The sequence below is a fragment of the Oncorhynchus gorbuscha genome, linkage group LG15 (genome assembly GCF_021184085.1).
Source record: "Oncorhynchus gorbuscha isolate QuinsamMale2020 ecotype Even-year linkage group LG15, OgorEven_v1.0, whole genome shotgun sequence".
Taxonomy (NCBI): domain Eukaryota; kingdom Metazoa; phylum Chordata; class Actinopteri; order Salmoniformes; family Salmonidae; genus Oncorhynchus; species Oncorhynchus gorbuscha.
Genome location: NC_060187.1, coordinates 54,785,673 through 54,809,887, shown reverse-complemented (window position 1 = coordinate 54,809,887; position 24,215 = coordinate 54,785,673). Strand labels below are relative to the sequence as shown.

Below are 24,215 nucleotides of genomic sequence, written 5' to 3'. Positions count from 1 at the left end.
AAGATGCGGACTGAAAACGTGGGCGGGCGAGTAGGAGACACAAGACAGAAAACGGGTAGCAGGAAAATGGACAGACTGAAAGACAAACGGACATATTTGAGAGGTTGAGGGAAAAGTAGAGATCAGATGGACGTAAGAGCCGTTTCTTCTCCGTAGTTTTTTTTGTCTGTCCCACAAAATCTTTATCCAAACACGTAAGCAGTGATTATAGCTTTAAACGGTCGAGCTCACAATGAAATGTCAGTTGCTTCATAACAAAAGATTGCTGGGTATGATCTAGCATTTGAGGCAAGAGATCTGGGAGCTGGAATTACTCCTCAGTTTGAATCTGATAGTGTTTATTACATTACATTTGTGACTATTATTAAGAGTGTGATCTCACATAATCTTGGCCTAAGCCTCACCTGGTTCTCAAATTCTTATTTAGCCCACATAGTCCAACATTTTGGGCACCCCTGCTTTACATTCAGCAATACTCCTGCGGTGTGGGCCAGATGTGAATAGCTCCATTTTGTCTTGTCCATTTATTGTCACAGCATGCACTGGAATCACAGTCACAATCACACATCAGAATACCCGTCGGCAAGGGACAGGCTTTCCCAAACCACCATCCCACCTATTAGTGCAGAAATCCAGAAGGCATTTGGAGTGTGATTACTAAATGGGTCATTCGATTCCCTGGCCCCCGGGGGGTGAAATTCTTTCTCATGATATTGAGAATAACAGCGCTGGTGCCTTTGACAGAAGCATCTGAAGAATGTGCTTGTGTTGGGAGTATGGTATGCAGCTCCACTCCTGGCACTGAGGTAGAGGCAGCCCCTAGTGTTTAGAGGTAAAGTGAAACGCTTATTTAAACACAATCTCTCTCTCTCTCTGACAACAAGCAGGAGGACTGGGGTCAATTTAGCTGCAGGGAATTGGGCGGAAGCCTCACTTATTTATCTACCTGTGAGTCATATTCCGTAACATGTCACACCATGATATTGGTGCCCTCTCTCACCCCTTGCCTGATTTGCAATCTGCGTTACATTTTAGCCAGGCACCGTTACCCTCTGGTTCTCCCACTTTCCAACCCTTTAAAGCAAAATGATATAGCCTGTGGTGCTGTTTTTGTTTTACGTGATCAAGGTATTTGTAAGGTATTTCACCTGGTAGTCAGTTACTCAAGCTCAGTAGACAAGGATACAAATATAATTGAAATTATTATTTTAAAGGGATGGGACAAAAATGTATTCCTGATCACACAACGAAGCACTGTGCCGCAACCAAACCAGGGACCCCAGCGACGTAAACAAACACTCAACCAGCCTCTTTAATATCAGCGACACCCAGAACGCTTTTGGTTCTGATACTGTATCTGTGGTTCTTTTGTGGAAAGCAAATGAAGCTATAGTTTTGTATCATTCTATATCCATGTGTTGCATATTTCTATGGTATGTTTTGAGTGATGTCAGGAGTCTCCATACCAAATGGAAAATAAAGCTGTATATAAGCTGCGGTGCTTACTCAAAAAGGTATTGTAGATAGGGCATGTTGTGATTACATTGGGCGTTCACTTGCCAAGTGGTTTAGAAGGTGGAGGAGCCAGGCGATAATTTTCCTCCTGTCTGTTCTAGCTGCAGTGTGTCACATGCCTGCAGTAGACCCTCTTGTATAGGGGAATGAGGGAATCACAGCTTTGTCTGTGTAGTCCATTATCTCTGTGGAAACAATATTCTCATTCCAAACCGGAGAAGGAATTTCGCTTCACTCATAGCTATAGCTCAGGGCTGCATGATCCAATAGAAACAGTCCAGCTGAACCAGTCCATTACTACCACACAACACTAGCAGGTTTTTACAGCCTGGATTGATGGAGGCTAACTGTACTTCCGTCAATTATAATTGCTATACCGGTATTTGTCTCCTAATCAAGAGTCTGGGATATAATCTATTGAGGATAGAGCGATGTGATTTGGAGACGATGGAGTTAAGGAGAGACGGACGAGGTTTGGATGAGATCAGACTATACGATAGTGTTAGTTATACGCTGTGGTCTGTTGTGCGCTGTTGCATCTTCCTCTTCCACCGCAACCTATTCTTCGTCCTGCTGCTGCAGTAAAGTAGGGTTTACAGTAAAGCCAGATGAAGAGCCTCTCCGCATGTCATCCAGCTCGTTATACCTACCAGCTTAAATCAAACCCAAGTAGCATTTCAAAAGAACACATCCTACTGCTCTCCAACATCCATACCACACAAAGCCTGGCCATGCAAACAAAGCCTGGCCATGCAAACATACATTTCGTTCTGTTCCAACCAGCAAAATAAAGTTCTGAACCGGTTCGACCACAAAGTAGTTCTGTTTATATCATTCCTTTTTTAACTAGATTTTTTTTACATATATTTTTTAAAACAGTTTAACTAATTAAATTACTTAACCAGTCAGTACGGATAGAGCAGGCAAGCTAGTTGTTTACATGCGTGATGGACAGACAAATTAATACTATGGTGCAAGATGCGATAGCAATTTTGCGGGTGGTGAAAGAGGGGGAGAGTGTTGAGACGAGGCTTGAAGCACTGGGCATCTTATGACATGCATTATTTGAATTAGGCCCACAGAATTCTATCTAGGAGGAGTGTCTTCTATGGAGGAACTCTGAATGTCTTTTTGAGCTAGCTAGCTAACAAGCTTAAGCAAGCTTGCGAGCTAGCTAAGAAGCTTGTGTGTGCAGAGCGGCACCAGAATTAAAAACACATCTTACCTTTTTGTAGTTAATAAATCCAATGTGAAACGTGATATAGCCTATAGTATCCCTAACTAGCATTGAAAAAGTTTATCCTTCTCTAACTAATTTCAAATCTCTCTCCCTATCTTCTGAATCATGCTTGTACAACAGTACAGTAGCCTATGCTTCGGAGTGTCAGGTAGCCTAAACACACGGCACACACACTGGCAAAGATTTTCAGCTTGTAGGCAGACACTTGAATGATGTTCTGAGTGACAGGGTGAGGGCTTTGAATAGGTGCTTTGTTGTGGGGTTTTTTTGTGGGACTGGAAACATTGTTGTGGCACGTGAGAACTTTTATTACGCGGTTCCCAAGCTTTTAAAGTAACGGTTCTGTTCCGGAACAGTATGGTTCACCTTTGTTCCAGGTTCTGATTCTGTTCCTTGAAAAAAATATATATATTTTCAGTTTTTTGCTCCTGCTCCCTGAAAATGTTCCAACCCTTGATATTGTCCTCTGTTGAGCTTTGTGTGATTTGCACAATACTTTGAGCTGTGTGTTTTTCAAAGGTTGTATCTTATTTAGTCAATTGGATCATGAAATTGTAATCCAAATATGATCTGACCCAGTTTCTGATGAGAAGTAATTATTTGGTTGATGAATTTATGGGAACAATTGACAAGAGACCCTGAAAGGAAGCACAAGAGACTTAAAATTAGGAGTATGAAAGCTCCGCTTAGCTAGCCTGTATGTTTCCATAGCATAGAGTTTCACACTACCCTACACAGTGATGTCACCCACAATAACATAAGTATAACATAAGACCCCCGTCTCATTCCCCCTTGTGAACAGTGATATTGCAGAGCAGTGGTGTGTGATACGCCCACTCCCCTTACAGAGCACCTCCAGCACTTCACCGCTAACCCCACACACACGTAGTGTTTTCCCTAAGTGCATGGCGTAGCAAGGGAGTTCTGGGCTGGGGAATTTCTTTTGCAGTACGAGTTCTATTTTGGTGGCCTCTGGTACGTTATAATGCCTTGATTCCATCCAAAATAAACAAAAAAAATATGTATAGTATTGGCTCTACTGCTGTGGACATTCAGTGTAAGGAAACCAAAGTATCTTTTTGTAATTTGGGTGAACTATCCCTTTAGCAGTTTGGCCTGTCAATCGATCACTGTGGGTAGGATTGTCAGGGAAGGATGTTTGTGAGTCAGTTGGTAGGGTTCCAGACCTGTCAATCAATCACTGTGGGTGGGACTTTGAGGAAAGGCGGTAGATGAGTGATCTAGTTAGAAAAACTAGTCGTACAAATGTAATTTACTGTGGAAAATACTAAATCTAGTCTACTCTTTTAATTTAGTTTGTGGCAAAATAACTGAGAATAAAGGTTTTCCTTCCGTCTAGCAAATATGGTTCTATGTTGAGAAATAATATAGAATTGCAAGAAAATGCTATAAAAGTTTTAAAAAGTCGAAGGACCACCAAACGCCCTGCCAGGTTGTGCACTCCCAGTTTTATACAAAGTCAGGCAACCATGAATAGACCAGAGGCTGGTGGGAGGAGCTATAGGAGGACTGACTCATTGTCATGGCTGGAATGGAGTCAATGGAAATCTATACAACACATCAAACATTTGGAAATCACGTTTGACTCAGTTCCATTAATTCCATTCCAGCCATTACAATGAGCCCATCCTTTTATAGCTCCTCACGTCAGCCTCCACTGGAATAGACCTACAGGTATGAATGGGCTTTGCTAGACCGAATGCAACAGTTGACTACTCCAGTTTCTACACTTTACTCAAATCTTTAGGCCTACATCAATATATTAAATAATACCATATACAGTGCCTTTAGAAAGTATTCACACCCCTCAACTTTTTCACATTTTGTTGTGTTACAGCCTGCATTTAAAATTGATTAAATTGAGGTTTTGTGTCACTGGCCTACACACAATAGCCCATAATGTCAAAGTGGAATTATGCTTTTTGAAATGTTTACAAATGAATAAAAAATGGAAGCTGAAATGTCAGCTATGGCAAGGCTAAATACATTCAGTAGTAAAAATGTGCTTCAAAAGTCACATAATAAATTGACTGTGTGTGCAATAATAGTCATTCAAAAATCATGTTAAACACTCTCATCTCTGTACCCCACACATTAATTAATTACCTGTAAGGTAATCAATTACCTGTAAGGTCCCTCAGTCGAGCATTGAATTTCAAACACAGATTCAACCACAAATACCAGCAACGTTTTCCAATGCCTTGCAAAGAAAGGTACCAATTGGTAGATGGGTAAGAATAATAAAAGCAGACATTGAAGTTATTCATTACAATTTGGATGGTATATCAATACATTCAGTCACAACAAAGATAGGAAGGATGACTAACTCAGTTGCCGGAGAGGAAGGAAACCGCTCAGGGATTTCACCATGAGGCCAATGGTGACTTTAAAATGGTTACATAGTTTTCAATCCGAAAGAAAATAAATGAATGGGCCACAGAACAATTTCGTGGATTTCAACTCATCATTACCACTTACATTACATGGGACGTCCCATGGGATCTCCCTCCTCCGTGAAAATAAATTCAACTGCAGCCAACCAGAACGCACAAAAATAACACAGATACTGAGAGGGGGACGGACAGCACACTGACAAACCAGCAGTGTCCCTGTCATGACTGACAGGTGCCTGTCCTATCACTAGAAGATGCATGTCGTTCATTATATTGGGAGAAGGCTATATAGACTTTTCTGGCTATCGAATTGAAACTTTTAAATTAGAAAAAGCCTGGTAAATTAAGTGGAAAAGTATCCAGCTAACTATGAGTCTGAGGCTATTTTAAGCAAAAGCCAGCGCTTGTGTGTGTGTGTGTGTGTGTGTGTGTGTGTGTGTGTGTGTGTGTGTGTGTGTGTGTGTGTGTGTGTGTGTGTGTGTGTGTGTGTGTGTGTGTGTGTGTGTGTGTGTGTGTGTGTGTGTGTGTGTGTGTGTGTGTGTGTGTGTTGGAGTATTTATTATCTCCGGGGAGCTATTGTGTGATGAATTGTTACTCATGGGCTGACTGCACTAACTGTACTAAAATGTATCAAATGTGAAATAGGGGTCCCTCTGGGTTAAAGGTTGTGTTAGAACATGCTACAAACTGTTTGCATACTCAAATCATGTTCACCCTCTACCTCATTATACATTTGTCATGATACCATAATACGATGCTTGTCTCGTTGCCTGCCACATGCTTGCCTTAGACACCACAGGCAGGCTGGGGAGAGATATTATGTGTACAGTAACCATAGATTTTGTCTATGGCTGATGTCACACTGTATGGATCAGACTGTGTGTGTTGTGTTTTTCAGTCGGTGGCCAAGACCGGACGGTTGCTTATCAGTCACGAGGCTCCAATCACCGGAGGCTTTGCTGCCGAGATCAGCTCCACAGTGCAAGTAAGTTTGTTTTGTGTGTGTGGTCATGCATGCAGAGGGTTCTATTGGAATCCATAGGGGCCTTCAGAGGTGAGATGTGGGATGGATTGCAGATAGACAGTAGGGTATCTATATCTGTGTGGATTGGGGTATGGGGTTGTACTTTCTCTGTTTGAAATGTGAAATGAAATTCAAATATCTGTCAGTGGGTGTCCTCGGTCAGGCAATAAATCTGAGTTTAAGAGGCACTGACTGATACAGTTGAAGTTGGAAGTTTACCTACACTTAGGGTAGGGTCATTAACTCATTTTTCAACCACTCCACAAATTTCTTGTTAGCAAACTATAGTTTTGGCAAGTTGGTTAGGACATCTACTTTGGGCATGACACAAGTAATTTTTCCAACAATTGTTTAAAGATAGATTATTTCACTTATAATTCACTGTATCACAATTGCAGTGGGTCAGAAGTTTACATACACTAAATTGACTGCCTTTAAACAGCTTGGAAAATTCCAGAAAATGTCATGGCTTTAGAAGCTTCTGATATGCCAATTGACATCATTTGAGTCAACTGGAGGTGTACCTGTGGATGTATTTCAAGGCCTACCTTCAAACCCAGTGCCTCTTTGCTTGACATAATGGGAAAATCAAAAGAAATCAGCCAAGACCTCTGAAAATAAAATTGTAGACCTCCACAAGTCTGGTTCATCTTTGGGCGCAATTTCAAAACAACTGAAGGTACCACGCGTACTATTGTTTGTACAGTTGAACAAGTATAAACACCATGGGAACACGCAGCCGTCATAACGCTCAGGAAGGCGACATGTTCTGTCTCCTAGAGATGAACGTACTTTGGTGCAAAAATTGCAAATCAATCCCAGAACAACAGCAAAAGACCTTGTGAAGATGATGGAGGAAACAAAAAGTATCTATATCCACAGTAAAACAAGTCCTATATCGACATAACCTGAAAGGACGCTCAGCAAGGAAGAAGCCACTGCTCCTAAACCGTCATAAAAAAGCCAGACTACGGTTTGCAACTGCACATGGGGACCAAGATCGTACTTTTTGGAGAAATGTCCTCTGGTCTGATGAAACAAAAATAGAACGGTTTGTCCATAGTGACCATTGTTATGATTGGAGAAAGAAGGGGGAGGCTTGCAAGCCGAAGAACTCCATCCCAACCGTGAAGCACGGGGGTGTCAGCATCATGTTGTGGGGGTGTTTTGCTGCAGGAAGGACTGGTGCACTTCACAAAATAAATGGCATCATGAGGTAGGAAAATGATGTGGATATATTGAAGACATCGGTAGATATCTCAAGACATCAGTCAGGAAGTTAAATCTTGGTCGCAAATGGGTCTTCCAAATAGACAATGATCCCAAGCATACTTCCACAGTTGTGGCAAAATGGCTTAAGGACAACAAAGTCAAGGCATTGGAGTGGCCAACACAAAGCCCTGACCTCCAGTCCTATCGAACATTTGTGGGCAAAACTGAAAAAGCGTGTGTGAGCAAGGAGTCCTAAAAACCTGATTCAGGTACACTAGCTCTGTCTGGAGGAATGGGCCAAAATTCACCCAACTTTTTGTGGGAAGTTTGTGGAAGGCTACCCAAATGTTTGACCCAAGTTAAACAATTTAAAGGCAATGCTACCAAATACTAATTGAGTTCATGTAATCTTCTGACCCACTGGGAATGTCATGAAATAAATAGACATTTCACATTCTTAAAATAAAGTGTTGATTCTAACTGACCTAAGACGGAATTGTGAAAAACTGAGTTTAAATGTATTTGGCTAAGGTGTATGTAAACTTCTGACCTCAACTGTGTGTCAGATATGTCATACTCAAACTTGGTAGACTTTGTCAGTTGAAATTAGTAGACAGTTGAAACTAATACTCAAACCTTGGACTGTACTGTACTGACTGGACTGGAGATGTATCCCCTCTCCCCCACTCCATGTTTCCCTCCATACCTCCCTCTCCCCTCTGTCTAGTGAAGACTGCTCTGGCCTGGTGAGGGCATGATCAAAGTATGTGCTGTGTTCCGTTCAGGGAGAATGTGAGAGGGCATAAGCCACAGTTTCAACTCCATGAGCTATTCCTGAGTTATGATTATGACCCTTGTCGGCAGTGCCGCCAATCGCTTTGTTTTTTCTTCCTAGACCACACTCAAAGGTATCTGGATAATGGCATGCTATTCCGTGTAGGCATTACCTCAAGTGGATGATGCCTAGCTGGTCTAGCGCTGAGATGAGAGCCCTGGAATTGGTCCTTCTCATCTCCCTGGCTGTCACTCATGTTGTTTTCCCCAGACCTGCTTACTGGTAGGATTAATGGTCTGAGTCATACCCATGTTTTCACATGTTTTGTGTCCCGAAGTAACCATTGTTGAATGTGAGATAGCATATGGTGAATTTAACTGTTTGTAGCGTTTAATACCTTGATTTTATTGTGTATAGCCATTAGCTTTATGAGCTTTGTGTATGATGAGGTATTGTTGAGACTGCTTTCATCTCGCGCCAAATTAATCCTCAACCACTACTGACAGAATACATGATCACACGCACTTGCACCTCATGTCTAATGTCTAAGTGTATCCAGGTGTTGCGGCCATGTGCCACGTTGTCCCCCCTCAAGAGTAGGGCACACACACTCTCGTGGCCAAGGTCCCTTGGCAACGTGACAGCACTGGCTCTGGAGGGCCCACTTGCCCCCTGTCCAGATGGCCCAAGGGTGATGGTCAGTACTGCAACTCGCCGGACTGTGTTGACTCACCCGCTATTAACGAGGATGTGGTGTGGGTTCTGCACTGATAACGCAATGAAACGGAAAAGGCTCTAAAAATAGGGCTTTTAGCAGAAAGGTGTTGAGCTATCGGACCTGGGTCAAACCTCTGGGAACTACCATAACAACAACATATCAAGTGCTCTCAAGGGAACGTCCAGAAAGGGAGACCTAAACCACTACTTAACAAGAGTCAAGAGCAGAGAGGAAGACCTGCAGCACCAGAGCTTAGAGCAGAGAGGGAGATCTGCACCACACCTCACCACCAGTCAAAAGCAGAGAGGGAGACCCTGTATCACACCTCACCACCAGAGTCAAAAGCAAGACTCGACCTGGAATATCCTATTTAGGGGCACATGGTGGGAATGAAGGCTTGTGATACAAATGGCTTATACTCTTGTATGGGTTACTGTTACAATTGACAAAGTGCATGCTCAGCTGTCAGAGTCCTGGACTCAACTTTTATTCTATTCTTTGTGTGAAATATACTTTGAACAATGTGCAAATAGATTTTCTTAGAAGTGACAGGGCTGAGAGAATGCCTTGATTTACCCACCCTGGAGCTTGTTGTTTAATTTGGATTGTTGTTGAATAAATAATTGAAATCAGGCCGTCAGTAGGCTTATCCCAATGTTCAGCAGTTTTGTTATCTGGCTTTGAGGCATGTGCAAAACTCTTTCCACCCCTTTCCATGTTTTAAAGTGACTCCAGGAGTGGCTATATATAATGCTTTTGTCAATGTATTATGTCTGGACAGGAGGGTGAAACTAAAGGATAATCGGGTCAAAGCCAACTGCCTCAGGGCAGTGTAAGCACGGTCCAATTATGGATTAGTTTTACTTTCTTTAAAATTTGGAACTGCAGAGTTGATGGATGAAAGTTTCCATTCGGTGGATTAGCTGCACCTCACAAACGGCGTTGTCATTGGCTGACCTCTACTCATATCAGAGCTTCTCTGCTGACTTACACTGGACCTCAGGGATACAAAGAGTGCCATGGTAAAGTTGAGCAGCCTCTCCCATACTACTGTGCGTTCAGCTTTGTGACAATTACACATGGACCTTGCTGTGCTACATACAGTACCAGTCAAAAACTTGGACACCTCCACTCATTCAAGGATTTTTCTTTATTTTTACTATTTTCTACATTGGAGGATAAAACTGAAGACATCAAAACTATGAAATAAAACTCATGGAATCATGTAGTACCCCAAAAAGTGTAAAGCAATTCAATATTTTGTTTTAAAAAATTCAATGTAGCCACCCTTTGCCTTGATGACAGCTTTGTGCACTCTTTGCATTCTCTCAACCAGCTTCACCTGGAATGTTTTCCAAAAGTCTTGTAAGGAGTTCCCACATCTGCTGAGCACTTGTTGGCTGATTTGACTGATTTTGGCAATTCTACCACGAAGAGCTGATTCGCGTCTCCTCTGAACAGTTGATGTTGAGATGTGTCTGTTACTTGAACTCTAAAACATTTATTTGGGCTGCAATCTGAGGCTGGTAACTCTAATGACTCCTCTGCAGCAGAGGTAACGTCTTCCTTTCCTGTGGCGGTCCTCATGAGAGCCAGTTTCATCATAGCTCTTGATGGTTTTTTGACTGCACTTGAAGAAACTTTCTTGAATGTTCTGCATTGACTGACCTTCATGTTTAAAGTAATTTTAATGTTTTTAATTTTTTAATTTGACCTTTATTTAACTAGGCAAGTCAGTTAAGAACAAATTCTTATTTTCAATGACGGCCTAGGAACAGTGGGTTAACTGCCTGTTCAGGGGCAGAACGACAGATTTTGTACCTTGTCAGCTCGGGGATTTGAACTTGCAACCTTTCAGTCGGTTACTAGTCCAATGCTCTAACCACTAGGCTACCCTGCCGCCCCATGGGCTGTCGTTTCTCTTTTCTGATTTGAGCTATTCCTTGTCACAACACAACTGATGGGCTCAAACGCATTAAGAAGGAAAAATGCATTACAGGTGACTACCTCATGAAGCTGCTTGAGAGAATGCCAAGAGTGTGGAAAGCTGTCAAGGCAAAGAGTGGCTACTTTGATATAACTTTTTTTTTTGGTTACTACATGATTCCATATGTGTTATTTCATAGTTTTGATGTCTTCACTATTATTCTACAATGTAGAAAGTAGTGAAAATAAAGAAAGTCCCTGAATGAGTAGATGTGTAAAAGACTGGTACTGTATAGGCTATTTATAGGCTAGACCCCTGGTATTGGATTGTACAGTAGAAGCTGTGTTTACAAGCCACACTGTGGCTTTAAGTCTGTTTCACGCTATACATGGAAGTACACTTAGGGATGAAGCAGAACAGTTCATGCTGCATCTCCCCAGTCACTGCAAACACCAATCCCAGATTATAAACTGGGTGGTTTGAGTCCTGAATGCTGATTGGCTGACAGCTGTGGTATATCAGACCGTATTCCACGGGTATGACAAAACATGTTTTTACTGCTCTAATTAAGTTGGTAACCCATCTATAATAGCAATAGTTTTGTCGTGCCTAAGACCAGCCATTAGTCGTGGTATTTCGGCCATATACCACAAGCCCTCGGGCCTTAATGCTTAATTATACACAGCCTTTGGTCCCGTAACCTTTGCTGTAGCCCTACCACAGCTTTTAGACACGTTGGAATCATTCACTCTGGTTGCTCTGCCGAGTTCCTTCCTTTTATTTGTGTGTAATGGGAATGGTGCGGAGTCCAGCATCAAACTCCAACCCAACGCTTATCGCTGAGCTGTGGTTATCACTGAGCTGTGGTCAGGCCCGGATTACTAGTCCGGGCCTCACATCAAGGATGGCCGTCTTCCATTCCGGCCCAGTTAGGGTTGGTCAAAGATGAAGGCCTGTGTTTTTCTGCCATAAATGCCTTCCGAATCAGAAGCAGAGCCCTTGTTTGGCTGTCAGGCTGTTTTAAAGAAAGCTGGGTTTTTTCCTCAGGCGCTGTTTTCCTGCGCCTTCCACTGTAAAACCATGGCTGGATGCCCCATCTCTCTCCCTCACAGGATACACCAATCTCCTTCAAAGGGATGTGTTTATGGAAGAGGGCTGTTAGGCTACACACACACTGAGGAAAGTGAAATTGGATAGCCTGCAGGCTGTGGTAGAGTATGGACATGAGGTATCGCTCCAAGCTCCATGTTCTCTTTTTTGACAATTGGTGGGTTGAATGGCCACAGCCTAGCATGAACCACTATTTGGCCAGTTTGGGTGTTAATTCATCCATAGTGGTCCATCCTTTACCCGTAGAGGTAGATTTTAATCTAAATTGCAAGGAATTTCCCTAAATTTGACCTTCAATAGGATGATCAGAGAATGTGTGACTCATTTTTCCTTCCAGGAAGTTGCTTAGTAAGTATTATATGTAAGTACTAGTACACAGGAAGTCTTTAACTCCTCTAATCAGTCTCTAAAAGCTTCCAGTCTTTATGAACACACTATCTGCGGCTGTCTTTGAACCCTCTGAAACCATTGTTCATATGGGAACCATGGAAGTAAACAAATACTTTAAAGATGAAAATGGATTTTCCATGTCTTTTTTTTAAATGACCACACCATATATTATTTGTAAACCCAGTAAAATAAGAACTCTGATAAAAACAATTGATGGACTGCTGTCAACCTCGGAGCGGTGTTTAAATGTCCTATGTTTGTTGATAATCAGTCATTGGAGAGCCTATGTACGTCTGATAAAGGTACAGATTAATCGGTGCTGAGAGACTATGCAGAGGAAAGTACACACATGTATAAACAAAATACTTAACTGAAATATCTTATTTACATAAGTATTCAGACCTTTGTCCTCGGTTGCAACACTCACTACCGAGTTTCAAACTGCCTCTGGAAGCAACGCCAGCACAATAACTTCGTTGGGAGCTTCATGAAATGGGTTTCCATGGCCCAGCAGCCAAACACAAGCCTAAGATCATGCGCAATGGCAAGCGTTGGCTGGAGTGGCGTAAAGCTCGTGGCCATTGGACTCTGGAGCACTGAAATGTGTTTTCTGGAGCAATGAATCACTCTTTACCATCTGGCGGACAAATCTGGGCTTGGCGGATGCCAGGCGAACGCTACCTGCCCCAATGTATAGTGCCAACTGTAAAGTTTAGTGGAGGTGGAATAATGGTCTGGGGCTGTTTTTCATGGTTTGGTAGTGAATTTGGCATCCTATTTACAGGGCTAATGGTAGCTATTTCTAAATTTACTAAGATGGATGAATGAGTGTATACCTAGCTAAATGTTGAAATGATGGTGTCCTTTATTGAGCAAATCCGATGTCAATGTAGCCTACATAAACTCAACCTTACTCCAAATTGACTTTCACATACAACTTATGTAAGAAAAGTTAGTTATTTTCAACTATTCAGTGTATTTTTGGTAGTCTACTCAAATTAGTATGGAAGCTTATCGATGTCTAAATGTGTTGACAGGGTAGGTCCGCTGAATTGAACACAGCTTGTTTCCAAATCATCTATGCAGGGTACATAGAAGTAATCATCTGGACGGTAGACTTGTTCTCTCTGAAGTGCATTGCCTTGTATACCAGTAGGAGTCAATGTTCAGGCAGGAATCGTTGGAATTTGGATTCACATTTTATTTCAATATACCTCTATATTTAGGTTCATGAGGCATGACACTAAAACGATGTTGATTCAACCATACCATTTTACTATCAACATTGAAACAAGTTCAAATAAAATGTCTCGGGCTGTCCCTGACTTTAAAAAAAAAATCTTAGTCGACCGAGAGTCGTCTGTTCTTTCAGCCAATCGATCAAGTCAAAAGTTTTAAATGTGAATATTTTTATATGTTTTAATAAACTATATGTAGGCTACTGAGCTTGTCTGATGCTTTAAGCATTGTAATTAAAAATGGAGACACAAATTACCAAAGAGGGAGCCAGACCTCAATATATCCTAACTAGAAGACAATAACCTGTTCCTAACCACCTCCTCCAGCTGCCACTGTTTCTGTTAAGCTCCTGAGGTTGCTGGTGAAGGGCTACACCAGCGGTCTGCAAGCTTTTCAAATTGGAGTGCCAAGTTATCGTACCATTTCTACGGATCTGCGTGCCGGTTATGATTTTTACAGCATCCTGCAGGTAGCCAATATCCTGATAAAAATAAATATCCTATAAGTCATATTGGCTACACATGGCCTGTTTGCAAGGAACCTGAAACATTAGTATCAACTATCAACTTGGTCCAGCCTGACGCTAGTGCTAGCTAACTTACAACATTAAATAAAATATTCTGGGCCCTCAGTTTCCCACACCAGTGATCTCCTGACACACAGCTGTAGGCTATTTGCGCAAGGGTTAAGAAGTAATCAGGTAGGCCTATTTTATGGAGCATGACATTTTCTTCCCCTTTCATGCTGAGTGGTTATGGAAGGAGAGCGAGCTGGAAAGATTTTTCAAATAGGCTGTGTTGAGGAACTATTGTCATTCTCAATGGATGTATAAACAGACTTTGTTTACGTGCTGTTAGAGGAGAAGAAAAACATACTTTGAGAGGCTCCACAGTGGTGGTGAGTTAAGACAGTCAGAAATAGAATCAGATCCACAGATCTGGGCACATTTATAGGCCTACATTTGCTCGCAGGCCAGGAATCCTAGGCCTACTTCTATACGTAATCAGGTGTGTTTCCTTTCTCAAGACTGACAGGAGCGCTCCAAACAAAAGATCATTTATAAATTGACAACTCGTAAATGGAATGAAAGTGTAGCCTAGGTTGTGCGTTCTGCAAACGGTTTCCACTCCTACAATGAGAAAGGTAAGACTGTCATAATATATTGAATGTATTAACAGAAATGACCGTAACCAAACCAACATAGATTAGAAATTATGGGAATTTACTATAAATGTAGACTTACTACCGGTGTGCCATTTGCCACAGCCTCTGCAATGGATTAGTCCACTTAGTCAGGTGTGAATGATGGATGTCTTATGTGCTATTTAAAAAAAAAAATATATATATATATATATATATATATATATATATATATATACAGTGCATTTCGGAAAGTATTCAAACCCCTTAACTTTTTCCACATTTTGTTACCTAACAGCCTTATTCAAAAATCCTCATCAATCTACACACAATACCCCATAATGACAATCAAAAAGTTTTTTATTTTTGCAAATGTATAAAAAATGTAAACTGAAATGTCACCTTTTACATAAGTATTCAGACCCTTTACTCAGTACTTTGTTGAAGCGCCTTTGGCAGCAATTACAGCCAGTATAACGCTACAAGCTTGGCACTGTATTTGGAGTTTCTTCCATTCCTCTCCTCTCAAGCTCTGTTACTTTGGATGGGGAGCGTTGCTGCACAGCTATTTTCAGGTCTGTCCAGAAATGATTGTTTGGGTTCAAGTCCGGGCTCTGGCTGGGCTACTCAAAGATATTCAGAGACTTGTCCCGAAGCCACTCCTGCATTGTCTTGGCTGTATGCATAGGGTTGTTGTCCTGTTGGAAGGTGAACCTTCACCCTAGTCTGAGGTCCTAAGCACTCTGGAGCAGGTTTTCGTCAGGGATCTCTCTGTCCTTTGCTCTCTTCATCTTTGCCTGGATCCTGACTAGTCTCCCAGTCCTGCCACTGAAAAACATCCCCACAGCATGATGCTGCCACCACCATCCTTCACCGTAAGGATGGTGCCAGGTTTCCTCCGGACGTGATGCTTGGCATTCAGGCCAAAGAGTTCAATCTTGCTTTCATCAGACCAGAGAATCTTGTTTCTCATGGTCTGAGAGTCTTTAAGTGTCTTTTGGTGAACTACAAGTGGGCTGTCATTGGCCTTTTACTGAGGAGTTGCTTCAGTCTGGACAGTCTACCGTAAAGGCCTGATTGGTGGAGTGCAGCAGAGATGATTGTCTTTCTGGAAGGTTCTCCCATCTCCACAGAGGAACTCTAAGAGCTCTGTCAGAGTGACTGTCAGGTTCTTGGTCACCTCCATGACCAAACCCCTTCTCCCCCGAGAAGGCTCTACGAAGAGTCTTGGTGGTTCCAAACTTCTTGATGATGGAGGCCACTCTGTTCTTGTGGACATTTAATGCTGTAGAAATGTTTTTGTCCCCAGATCTGTGCCCCGACACAATCCTGTCTCTGAGCTCTACGGACAATTCCTTCGACCACATGGCTTGGTTTTTGCCTAGACATGCGCTGTCAACTATGGGACCTTTTTATATAGACAGGTGTGTGCTTTTCCAAATCATGTCCAATCTCAAGGATGATCAATGGAAACAGGATGCACCTGAGCTCAATGTCGAGTCTCAATGCTTATGTAAATAAGGTATTTCTGTTTTATTTTTTAGAAATAAGCAAACGTTTCTAAAAACCTGTTTTTCGCTTTTGTCAATATGGAGTATTGTTTTAGATTGCTGATACATTTGTATTTATTTTAGCCATTTTAGAATAAGGCTGTAACTTAACAAAATGTGGAAAAAATCAAGGGGTCTGAGTACTTTACAAAGGCAATATATTTGGGATTAAATATAAAAAAGTATCGAATAGTTGACTAAATGGGGTCAGTCCTAAAAATGACATAATTTTTTTTTTAAATTCAACCACCCAATTGAATGTAGGATGAAAAATATATTTTTTGTTTCTCTATGACATTTTCAATGACATTTCAACATGAAATAGTTCTGATGATTATGTTGAAATTAGATTGTGACAACCTGTTAGAGGTTAAGTCAATGTATTTAAGTGAACATTTTACTCTAATTTCAATGTTTACAAATGCTGGTTCAAATTAGATCAAAACATACAACTGGTTGATTACTTATTTCAAATCCAATGTATTTTCTACATTGATTCCTAGTCACAATACGGATTCAGCTAGTGTGTGCCCAGGGGGCAGTGTGTGATTTGTTGTTGTTGGCAGTCCCATTTGGTAATATTGGTATAACCCGGGAGTGACTGAATCACCCAATCTGTGGCTGTCGCTGACACACTTTTTCCGTGTGACTGGAGGCAAAACGCACAACTGCAAATCTAAACCCCCGCCAGTTGGTATTTTTTACATTTTTCAATATTGCCTCCTTCGAGAGATGCAGTCCGCCATTTTGTCATATTTATATGCAGACATTTAAGTCAGATTGCATATAATGATGTGTTTTCTCCAAAGATAAACAGCGATTTGAGTGAAATCGGAGTTCTGTGGCACATCACCATTTAGCTGTGGTGACAAGCAACCAGGCTGTTCCTTCCTGCTGCTTCCAGTAAGTAAGTGTATTTAGAGGAGATTACAGTTTGGAATCTGACAGGAAAAAGCCTTTAGTACTGTCTTTGTCTGCCTGTGGATCATAGACTGTCTCATGAGACGTTCTCCCTTAATGCTCTGCACTCTAGAGACATGGATGGTCCTCAATCATGACAGTAAATTAGGAGAGATGGACTAGGCTACATGGCCTATGCTACATGTTTTCATTCTTTAAAAAAAAGTCTGACAGGATTTATCACACTTCTGATGTAACTCTACAAAAATGCAGGCCTGACCAGACTCATCTTAAGTTTTAAGCTTCATCTTCATGATTAAGTGTGCTGTCAATCTGTCACTGAAGTCCACTGCAGGCCCCCTCCAGCTGTCACACACGTGTCTGCCTTTTTACACTGTTACACTCCTAGCCCCCATGACCAGGAATAGCTTTCCACTGAGCAACATGGCAAGGAAAACTGGTCAAAGATTATAATTAGCAGCTCAAATGTTTTTATTTTCCTTAGTGGCATACATGCCATTGCCAGACATTGTGAGCGTCCTTTCTGAGAGTTCTGCATCAAGACAATCTTCACCTTCCAAGTGTTGAAGAGCTATTAAAGTTCTTCAAGACTGTGAAAACTAATTTTGGACTTATAAGATTTTAACCTTACAGAGGCTAAATTGATTAATGTTCTTGCCTCAACTAGGTGCAATAGGTGAATCGATGTATTTGACTATAGAATGTGAACTTATGGTCTTATACATACAATGCATCATGCCCAGTTTCCCAGCTCTGCCCTAGACTGTTTGAGAGGACAGAAGGACTCATCCACGGAAACCGTTTGGCCCACATGGCCAAGGAGGGGTAGGATTGGATGGGGAGCGAGGGATGGGAGGGGATGCTGGCTGGCACTAACTGCAGAGTGGGGCAGAGTGGTGAGGCAGAGTGGGGATGCCTGTTGTGGGCTGAGTAATGACACCCCCACCCCCCCTTTGATACACTGCAATGGGCCATGAGCCATACACATGAGCACACTGTAAACTTGTGATGGATTCTGGGTTCTGACTCCTAAACTTGGAAAAGTGTTAATGATCAGGTATACTATTGAAATATTGAACGCTATGGTAGCGAGGGTCTACACCAGAAGTTAATGGTTATCTGTAGGAGGAATGTATATGGTGGAGGCAATTACATTTGGAATGTGCTGAGTGCAGTGAAATCGATCAGATGTTGGCAGGCACTGATAAGGGTGGAGAGCTGTGAATTAGTGAGGAAGCGGGTCGAGGTCAGGTCACCTTAAGGGGGAAGGAACAGTTTGTGGCCCGTAATCATTTAACTTCTTGCCTAGCAATAAAGATGTAATATTTAAAGAGGCGGTGTATATATATATATATATTGGGGTGTATATATATATATATATACTACCACTGGTGGAAACATGTCTTTGTCTGTGCAGCTGTATTGACCCAATGGGTGGATTAACTTGGTTTAAGCTTTCCTAATCCTCCGTGAGGTAATAGGGTCATTTAGAACCTAACACCTGGAGAGAAACAAATGAATTGCTTTTAACACCGATTTATGACCTCTGTTGTAACCACAGTGGTAATAGTGTATACTGCATATGTATTCCCGTCTCGTGGTACAGTAAACCCTTATGGCCCAGAGGACCATTTAGTCTGTCTGCTAATTCCCTTTTAACATATCAAAGGATCCTGAGACATGCCGCTGCTGGCAATGCTGAAGCTATAGCTGTGAATTAGACTCCGCGGGCCTGGCATGGTACTGGGGACGTGGAGCCGACACGCATCTGCAGGCTCTCTATTGTGTTTTTACAGTCCGTGAAATAAGGAGACGCACAAAGGCTTTCTCATGGAGCCTGACGTTCTTCTGAACACTGCCAGATGTTTTTGAGGAGATGAAAAACATATTACTGCAGAAACATGCAAATACAACACAATGTCTACAGAGTAGGGCTAGCCTGTCTGTCTGTGTGTGTGAATGCTAGTTGCTAAGACCTTATGGTTAATTTGGCTCAGCGATGGCTTTTCTCTCCTGTGGAAGCTATTGGCCCCTTCATCGCATTCAGATGCTGTGGGAGGAGGTCAAAAGCCAATAGAGACAAGTGATGGCTTGTTTTCCAGTGCTGCCAAAACACAAGCTGTGCGTTGGCCAGCTCAGAGCTGTGATTTTAAATATGCCATTTGTCTCCCAACTTTTAAGGGTAGTGGTAGTGAATTCACTGAACCTGTTGGCAATGTTTCAGTGAAGCACTTCTAGTGTTACTGTGGCTACAGCCATGACAGTGAAGCTGATTCCATTCCACTGGCTCAGTGTCTAGCACAGAACAGGGGCCTGGAGTTTATTCTGGTATTTGGTATTGCATTAGGATACCCATTTAGCTGTTGAAAAAGCAGCAGCTACTCTTCCTGGGGACCACACAAAACATGAAACATGACATAATACTGAACATTAATAGACAAGAACAGATCATGGACAGAACTACATCAAAAATGTTTAAGGCACACGTAGCCTACATATCAATACCATACACACAAACTCTCTAGGTCAAATAGCGGAGAGGCGTTTTGCCGTGAGGACACCCGCAGAGCCTGTCATCCATGTCCAGAGGGATGTGATGAGACTGACCACGTACCTGTTGTGTGTCCACAGGAGGAATGCTTCCTCAACCTAGAGGCGCCCATCGCTAGAGTCTGCGGCTACGACACTCCCTTCCCCCACATCTTCGAACCCTTCTACATCCCAGACAAGTGGAAGTGCTTTGACGCCATCAAGAAGTTGATCAGCTACTAATCTCAAACTATTGATCCCCAGGTGAGTACCACATTGGAAATAGATGTGTCTGTTCTCTGGGGTTTGTAGTTTTTAACTGTGCACCTTTTTGAACCCCCCATTATTTTATTTTTCTATCCAATCAAAAATCACCTCCAACCACTTTTTAACAATGATTCATAAAGAACAATATAGATTATATCAGGAGTCTTCTATCAGGTATGCGTTCAGGAGTCGCAATGTTCTGGAACGTTGACAATAGAAATGTACAGTGGCAGGAAAAATTATGTGAACCCTTTGGAATTACCTGGATAAATGCATAAATTGGTCATCAATTTTGATCTGATTTTCATCCAAATCACAACAATAGACAAAGTGTGCTTATTAAACTAATAAAACATAAATTATTGTATTTTTCTTGTCTATATTGAATATATTATTTAAACATTCACAGTCTAGGTTGGGAAAAGTATATGAACCCCTAGGCTAATAACTTCTCCAAAAGCTAATTGGAGTCAGGAGTCCGCTAACTTGGAGTCCAATCAATGAGACGAGATTGGAGATGTTGGTTACAGCTGCCTTGCCCTATAAAACACTCACAAAATGTGAGTTTGCTATTCACAAGAAGCATTGCCTGATATGAACCATGCCTTGAACAAAAGAGATCTCAGAAGACCTAAGATGAATTATTGTTGACTTGCGTGAAGCTGGAAAGGGTTACAAATGTATCTCTAAACGCCTTGATGTTCATCAGTCCACGGTAAGACAAATTGTCTATAAATGGAGAAAGTTCAGCACTGTTGCAACTCTCCCTAGGAGTGGCCACCCTCCAAAGATGACTGCAAGAGCACCGTGCAGAATGCTCAATGGGGTTAAGAAGAATCCTAGTGTCAGCTAAAGACTTACAGAAATCTCTGGTACATGTTAACGTCTGACAAGTCTACAATATGTAAAACATTAAACAAGAATGGTGTTCATGGGAGGACACCACAGAAGAAGCCATTGCTGTCCAAAAAAAAAACATTGCTGCACATCTGAAGTTTGCAAAAGTGCACCAGGATGTTCCCCAGCGCTACTGGCAAAATATTATGTGGACAGATGGAACTATATATATATATATATATATATATATATATATATATATATATATATATATATATATATATATATATATATATATATATATATATGCCATTTATATATATGCCATTTAGCAGACGCTTTTATCCAAAGCGACTTACAGTCATGTGTGCATACATTCTACGTATGGGTGGTCCCGGGAATCGAACCCACTACCCTGGCGTTACAAGCGCCATGCTCTACCAACTGAGCTACAGAACTACAGTTGAGTTGTTTGGAAAGAACACACAACACTATGTTTGGAGAAAAAAAGGCACAGGACACGAACATCAAAACCTCATCCCAACTGTAAAGTCTCGTCCTTGTTGGTAATCAAGCCTACCACTGTTGTGTCGACCGCAAACTTCATGATTGAGTTGGTGAACAGGGAGTACAGGAGAGGGCTCAGAACGCACCCTTGTGGGGCCCCAGTGTTGAGGATCAGCGGGATGGAGATGTTGTTACCTACCCTCACCACCTGGGGGCGGCCCGTCTGGAAGTCCAGTACCCAGTTGCACAGGGCGGGGTCGAGACCCAGGGTCTCGAGTTTGATGACGAGTTTGGAGGGTACTATGGTGTTAAATGCTGAGCTGTAGTCGATGAACAGCATTCTCACATAGGTATTCCTCTTGTCCAGTTGGGTTAGGGCAGTGTGCAGTGTGGTTGAGATTGCATCGTCTGTGGACCTATTTGGGCGGTAAGCAAATTGGAGTGGGTCTAGGGTGTCAGGTAGGGTGGAGGTGATATGGTTCTTGACTAGTCTCTCAAAGCACTTCATGATGACGGAAGTGAGTGCTACGGGGAGGTAGTCGTTTAGCTCAGTTACCTTAGCTTTCTTGGGAACAGGAACAATGGTGGCCCTCTTGAAGCATGTGGGAACAGCAGACTGGGATAGGGATTGATTGAATATGTCCGTAAACACACCAGCCAGATGGTCTGCGCATGCTCTGAGGGTGCGGCTGGGGATGCCGTCTGGGCCTGCAGCCTTGCGAGGGTTAACACGTAAATGTTTTACTCACCTCGGCTGCAGTGAAGGAGAGTCCGCATGTTTTGGTTGCGGGCCGTGTCAGTGGCACTGTATTGTCCTCAAAGCGGGCAAAAAAGTTATTTAGTCTGCCTGGGAGCAAGACATCCTGGTCCGTGACTGGGCTGGTTTTCTTCTTGTAATCCGTGATTGACTGTAGACCCTGCCACATACCTCTTGTGTCTGAGCTGTTGAATTGCGATTCTACTTTGTCTCTATACTGACGCTTAGCTTGTTTGATTGCCTTGCGGAGGGAATAGCTGCACTGTTTGTATTCGGTCATGTTTCCGGTCACCTTGCCCTGATTAAAAGCAGTGGTTCGCGCTTTCAGTTTCACGCAAATTCTGCCATCAATCCACGGTTTCTGGTTTGGGAATGTTTTAATCGTTGCTATGGGAATGACATCTTCAACGCACGTTCTAATGAACTCGCTCACCGAATCAGCGTATTCGTCAATGTTGTTGTTTGACGCAATATGAAACATATCCCAGTCCACCTGATGGAAGCAGTCATGGGAGTGTGGAGTCAGATTGGTCGGACCAGCGTTGAACAGACCTCAGCGCGGGAGCTTCTTGTTTTAGCGTCTGTCTGTAGGCAGGGAGCAACAGAATGGAGTCATGGTCAGCTTTTCCCAAAAGGAGAGCGGGGGAGGGCCTTATATGCGTTGCGGACGTTAGAATAGCAATGATCCAAGGTTTTGCCAGCCCTGGTTGCCCAATCGATATGCTGATACAATTTAGGGAGTCTTGTTTTCAGATTAGCATTGTTAAAATCCCCAGCTACAATGAATGCAGCCTCAGGATATGTGGAATCCAGTTTGCCAAGAGTCAAATAAAGTTTGTTCAGAGCCATCGATGTGTCTGCTTGGGGGGGAATATATACGCCTGTGATTATAATCGAAGAGAATTCCCTTGGTAGATAATGCGGTCGACATTTGACATTTGAGAAATTCTAAATCAGGTGAACAGAAGGACTTGAGTTCCTGTATGTTGTTGTGACCACACCACGTCTCGTTAACCATAAAGCAAACGCCCCCGCCCCCGCCCCTCTTCTTAGCAGAAAGATGTTTGTTTCTGTCGGCACGATGCGTGGAGAAACCAGCTGGCTGCACCGACTCCGATAGCGTCTCTCCAGTGAGCCATGTTTCCGTGAAGCAAAGAACGTTACAGTCCCTAATGTCCCTCTGGAATGCTACCCTTGCTCGGATTTCATCAACCTTGTTGTCAAGAGACTGGACATCGGAGAGAAGTATGCTAGGGAGTGGTGCGCGATGTGCCCATCTCCGGAGCCTGACCAGAAGACCGCTTCGTTTCCCTCTTTTACGAAGTCGTTTTTTTGGGTCGCAGGCTGGGATCCATTCCGTTGTCCTGGGTGAAAGGCAGAACACAGGATCCGCTTCGCAAAAGTCATATTCTTGGTCGTACTGATGGTGAGTTGACGCTGCTCTTATATTCAGTAGATCTTCTCGACTGTATGTAATGAAACATAACACGTAAAAAAAGTAGTTTCCTAGGAACGCGAAGCGAGGCGGCCATCTCTGTCGGCGCCGGAAGTTGGAGACTTAATAATGACAATTACAACAATACTGAATGAACACTTATTTTAACTTAATATAATACATCAATACAATCAATTTAGCCTCAAGTAAATGAAACATGTTCAATTTGGTTTAAATAATGCAAAAACAAAGTGTTGGAGAAAAAAATAAAAGTGCAATATGTGCTATGTAAGAAAGCTAACGTTTCAGTTCCTTGCTCAGAACATGAGAACATATGAAAGCTGGTGGTTCCTTTTAACGTGAGTCTATAATATTCCCAGGTAAGAAGTTTTAGGTTGTAGTTATTACAGGAATTATATGACTATTTCCCTCTATACCATTTGTATTTCATTAACGTTTGACTATTGAATGTTCTTATAGGGACTTTAGTATTGCCAGTGTAAAAGTATTGCTTCCGTCCCTCTCCTCGCTCCTCCCTGGGCTGGAATCAGCAACACAACGACAATTAGCGCGTGCTAACTAGCTAGCCATTTCACTTCGGTTACACGAGCCTCCTCTCGGGAGTTGATAGGCTTGAAGTCATAAACAGCTCAATGCACGAAAGTGCTGTTTGAATGAATGTTTACTCGCCTGCTTCTGCCTACCACC

At 42.4% G+C, this 24,215-nt stretch overlaps 1 protein-coding gene across 1 annotated transcript in view; it reads left to right on the top strand.

Annotated features, from left to right (window-relative positions):
- The window catches only part of LOC123997519 (2-oxoisovalerate dehydrogenase subunit beta, mitochondrial-like), a 78,244-nt gene that overhangs the window by 52,131 nt on the left and 1,898 nt on the right, over nucleotides 1-24,215 (top strand). Inside the window, exons 9-10 of the mRNA XM_046301851.1 lie at nucleotides 6,068-6,154; nucleotides 19,807-19,968. Coding sequence (XP_046157807.1) covers nucleotides 6,068-6,154; nucleotides 19,807-19,947 — 228 coding nt within the window. The 3' untranslated portion in view covers nucleotides 19,948-19,968. The remainder of the gene's footprint in view (nucleotides 1-6,067; nucleotides 6,155-19,806; nucleotides 19,969-24,215) is intronic.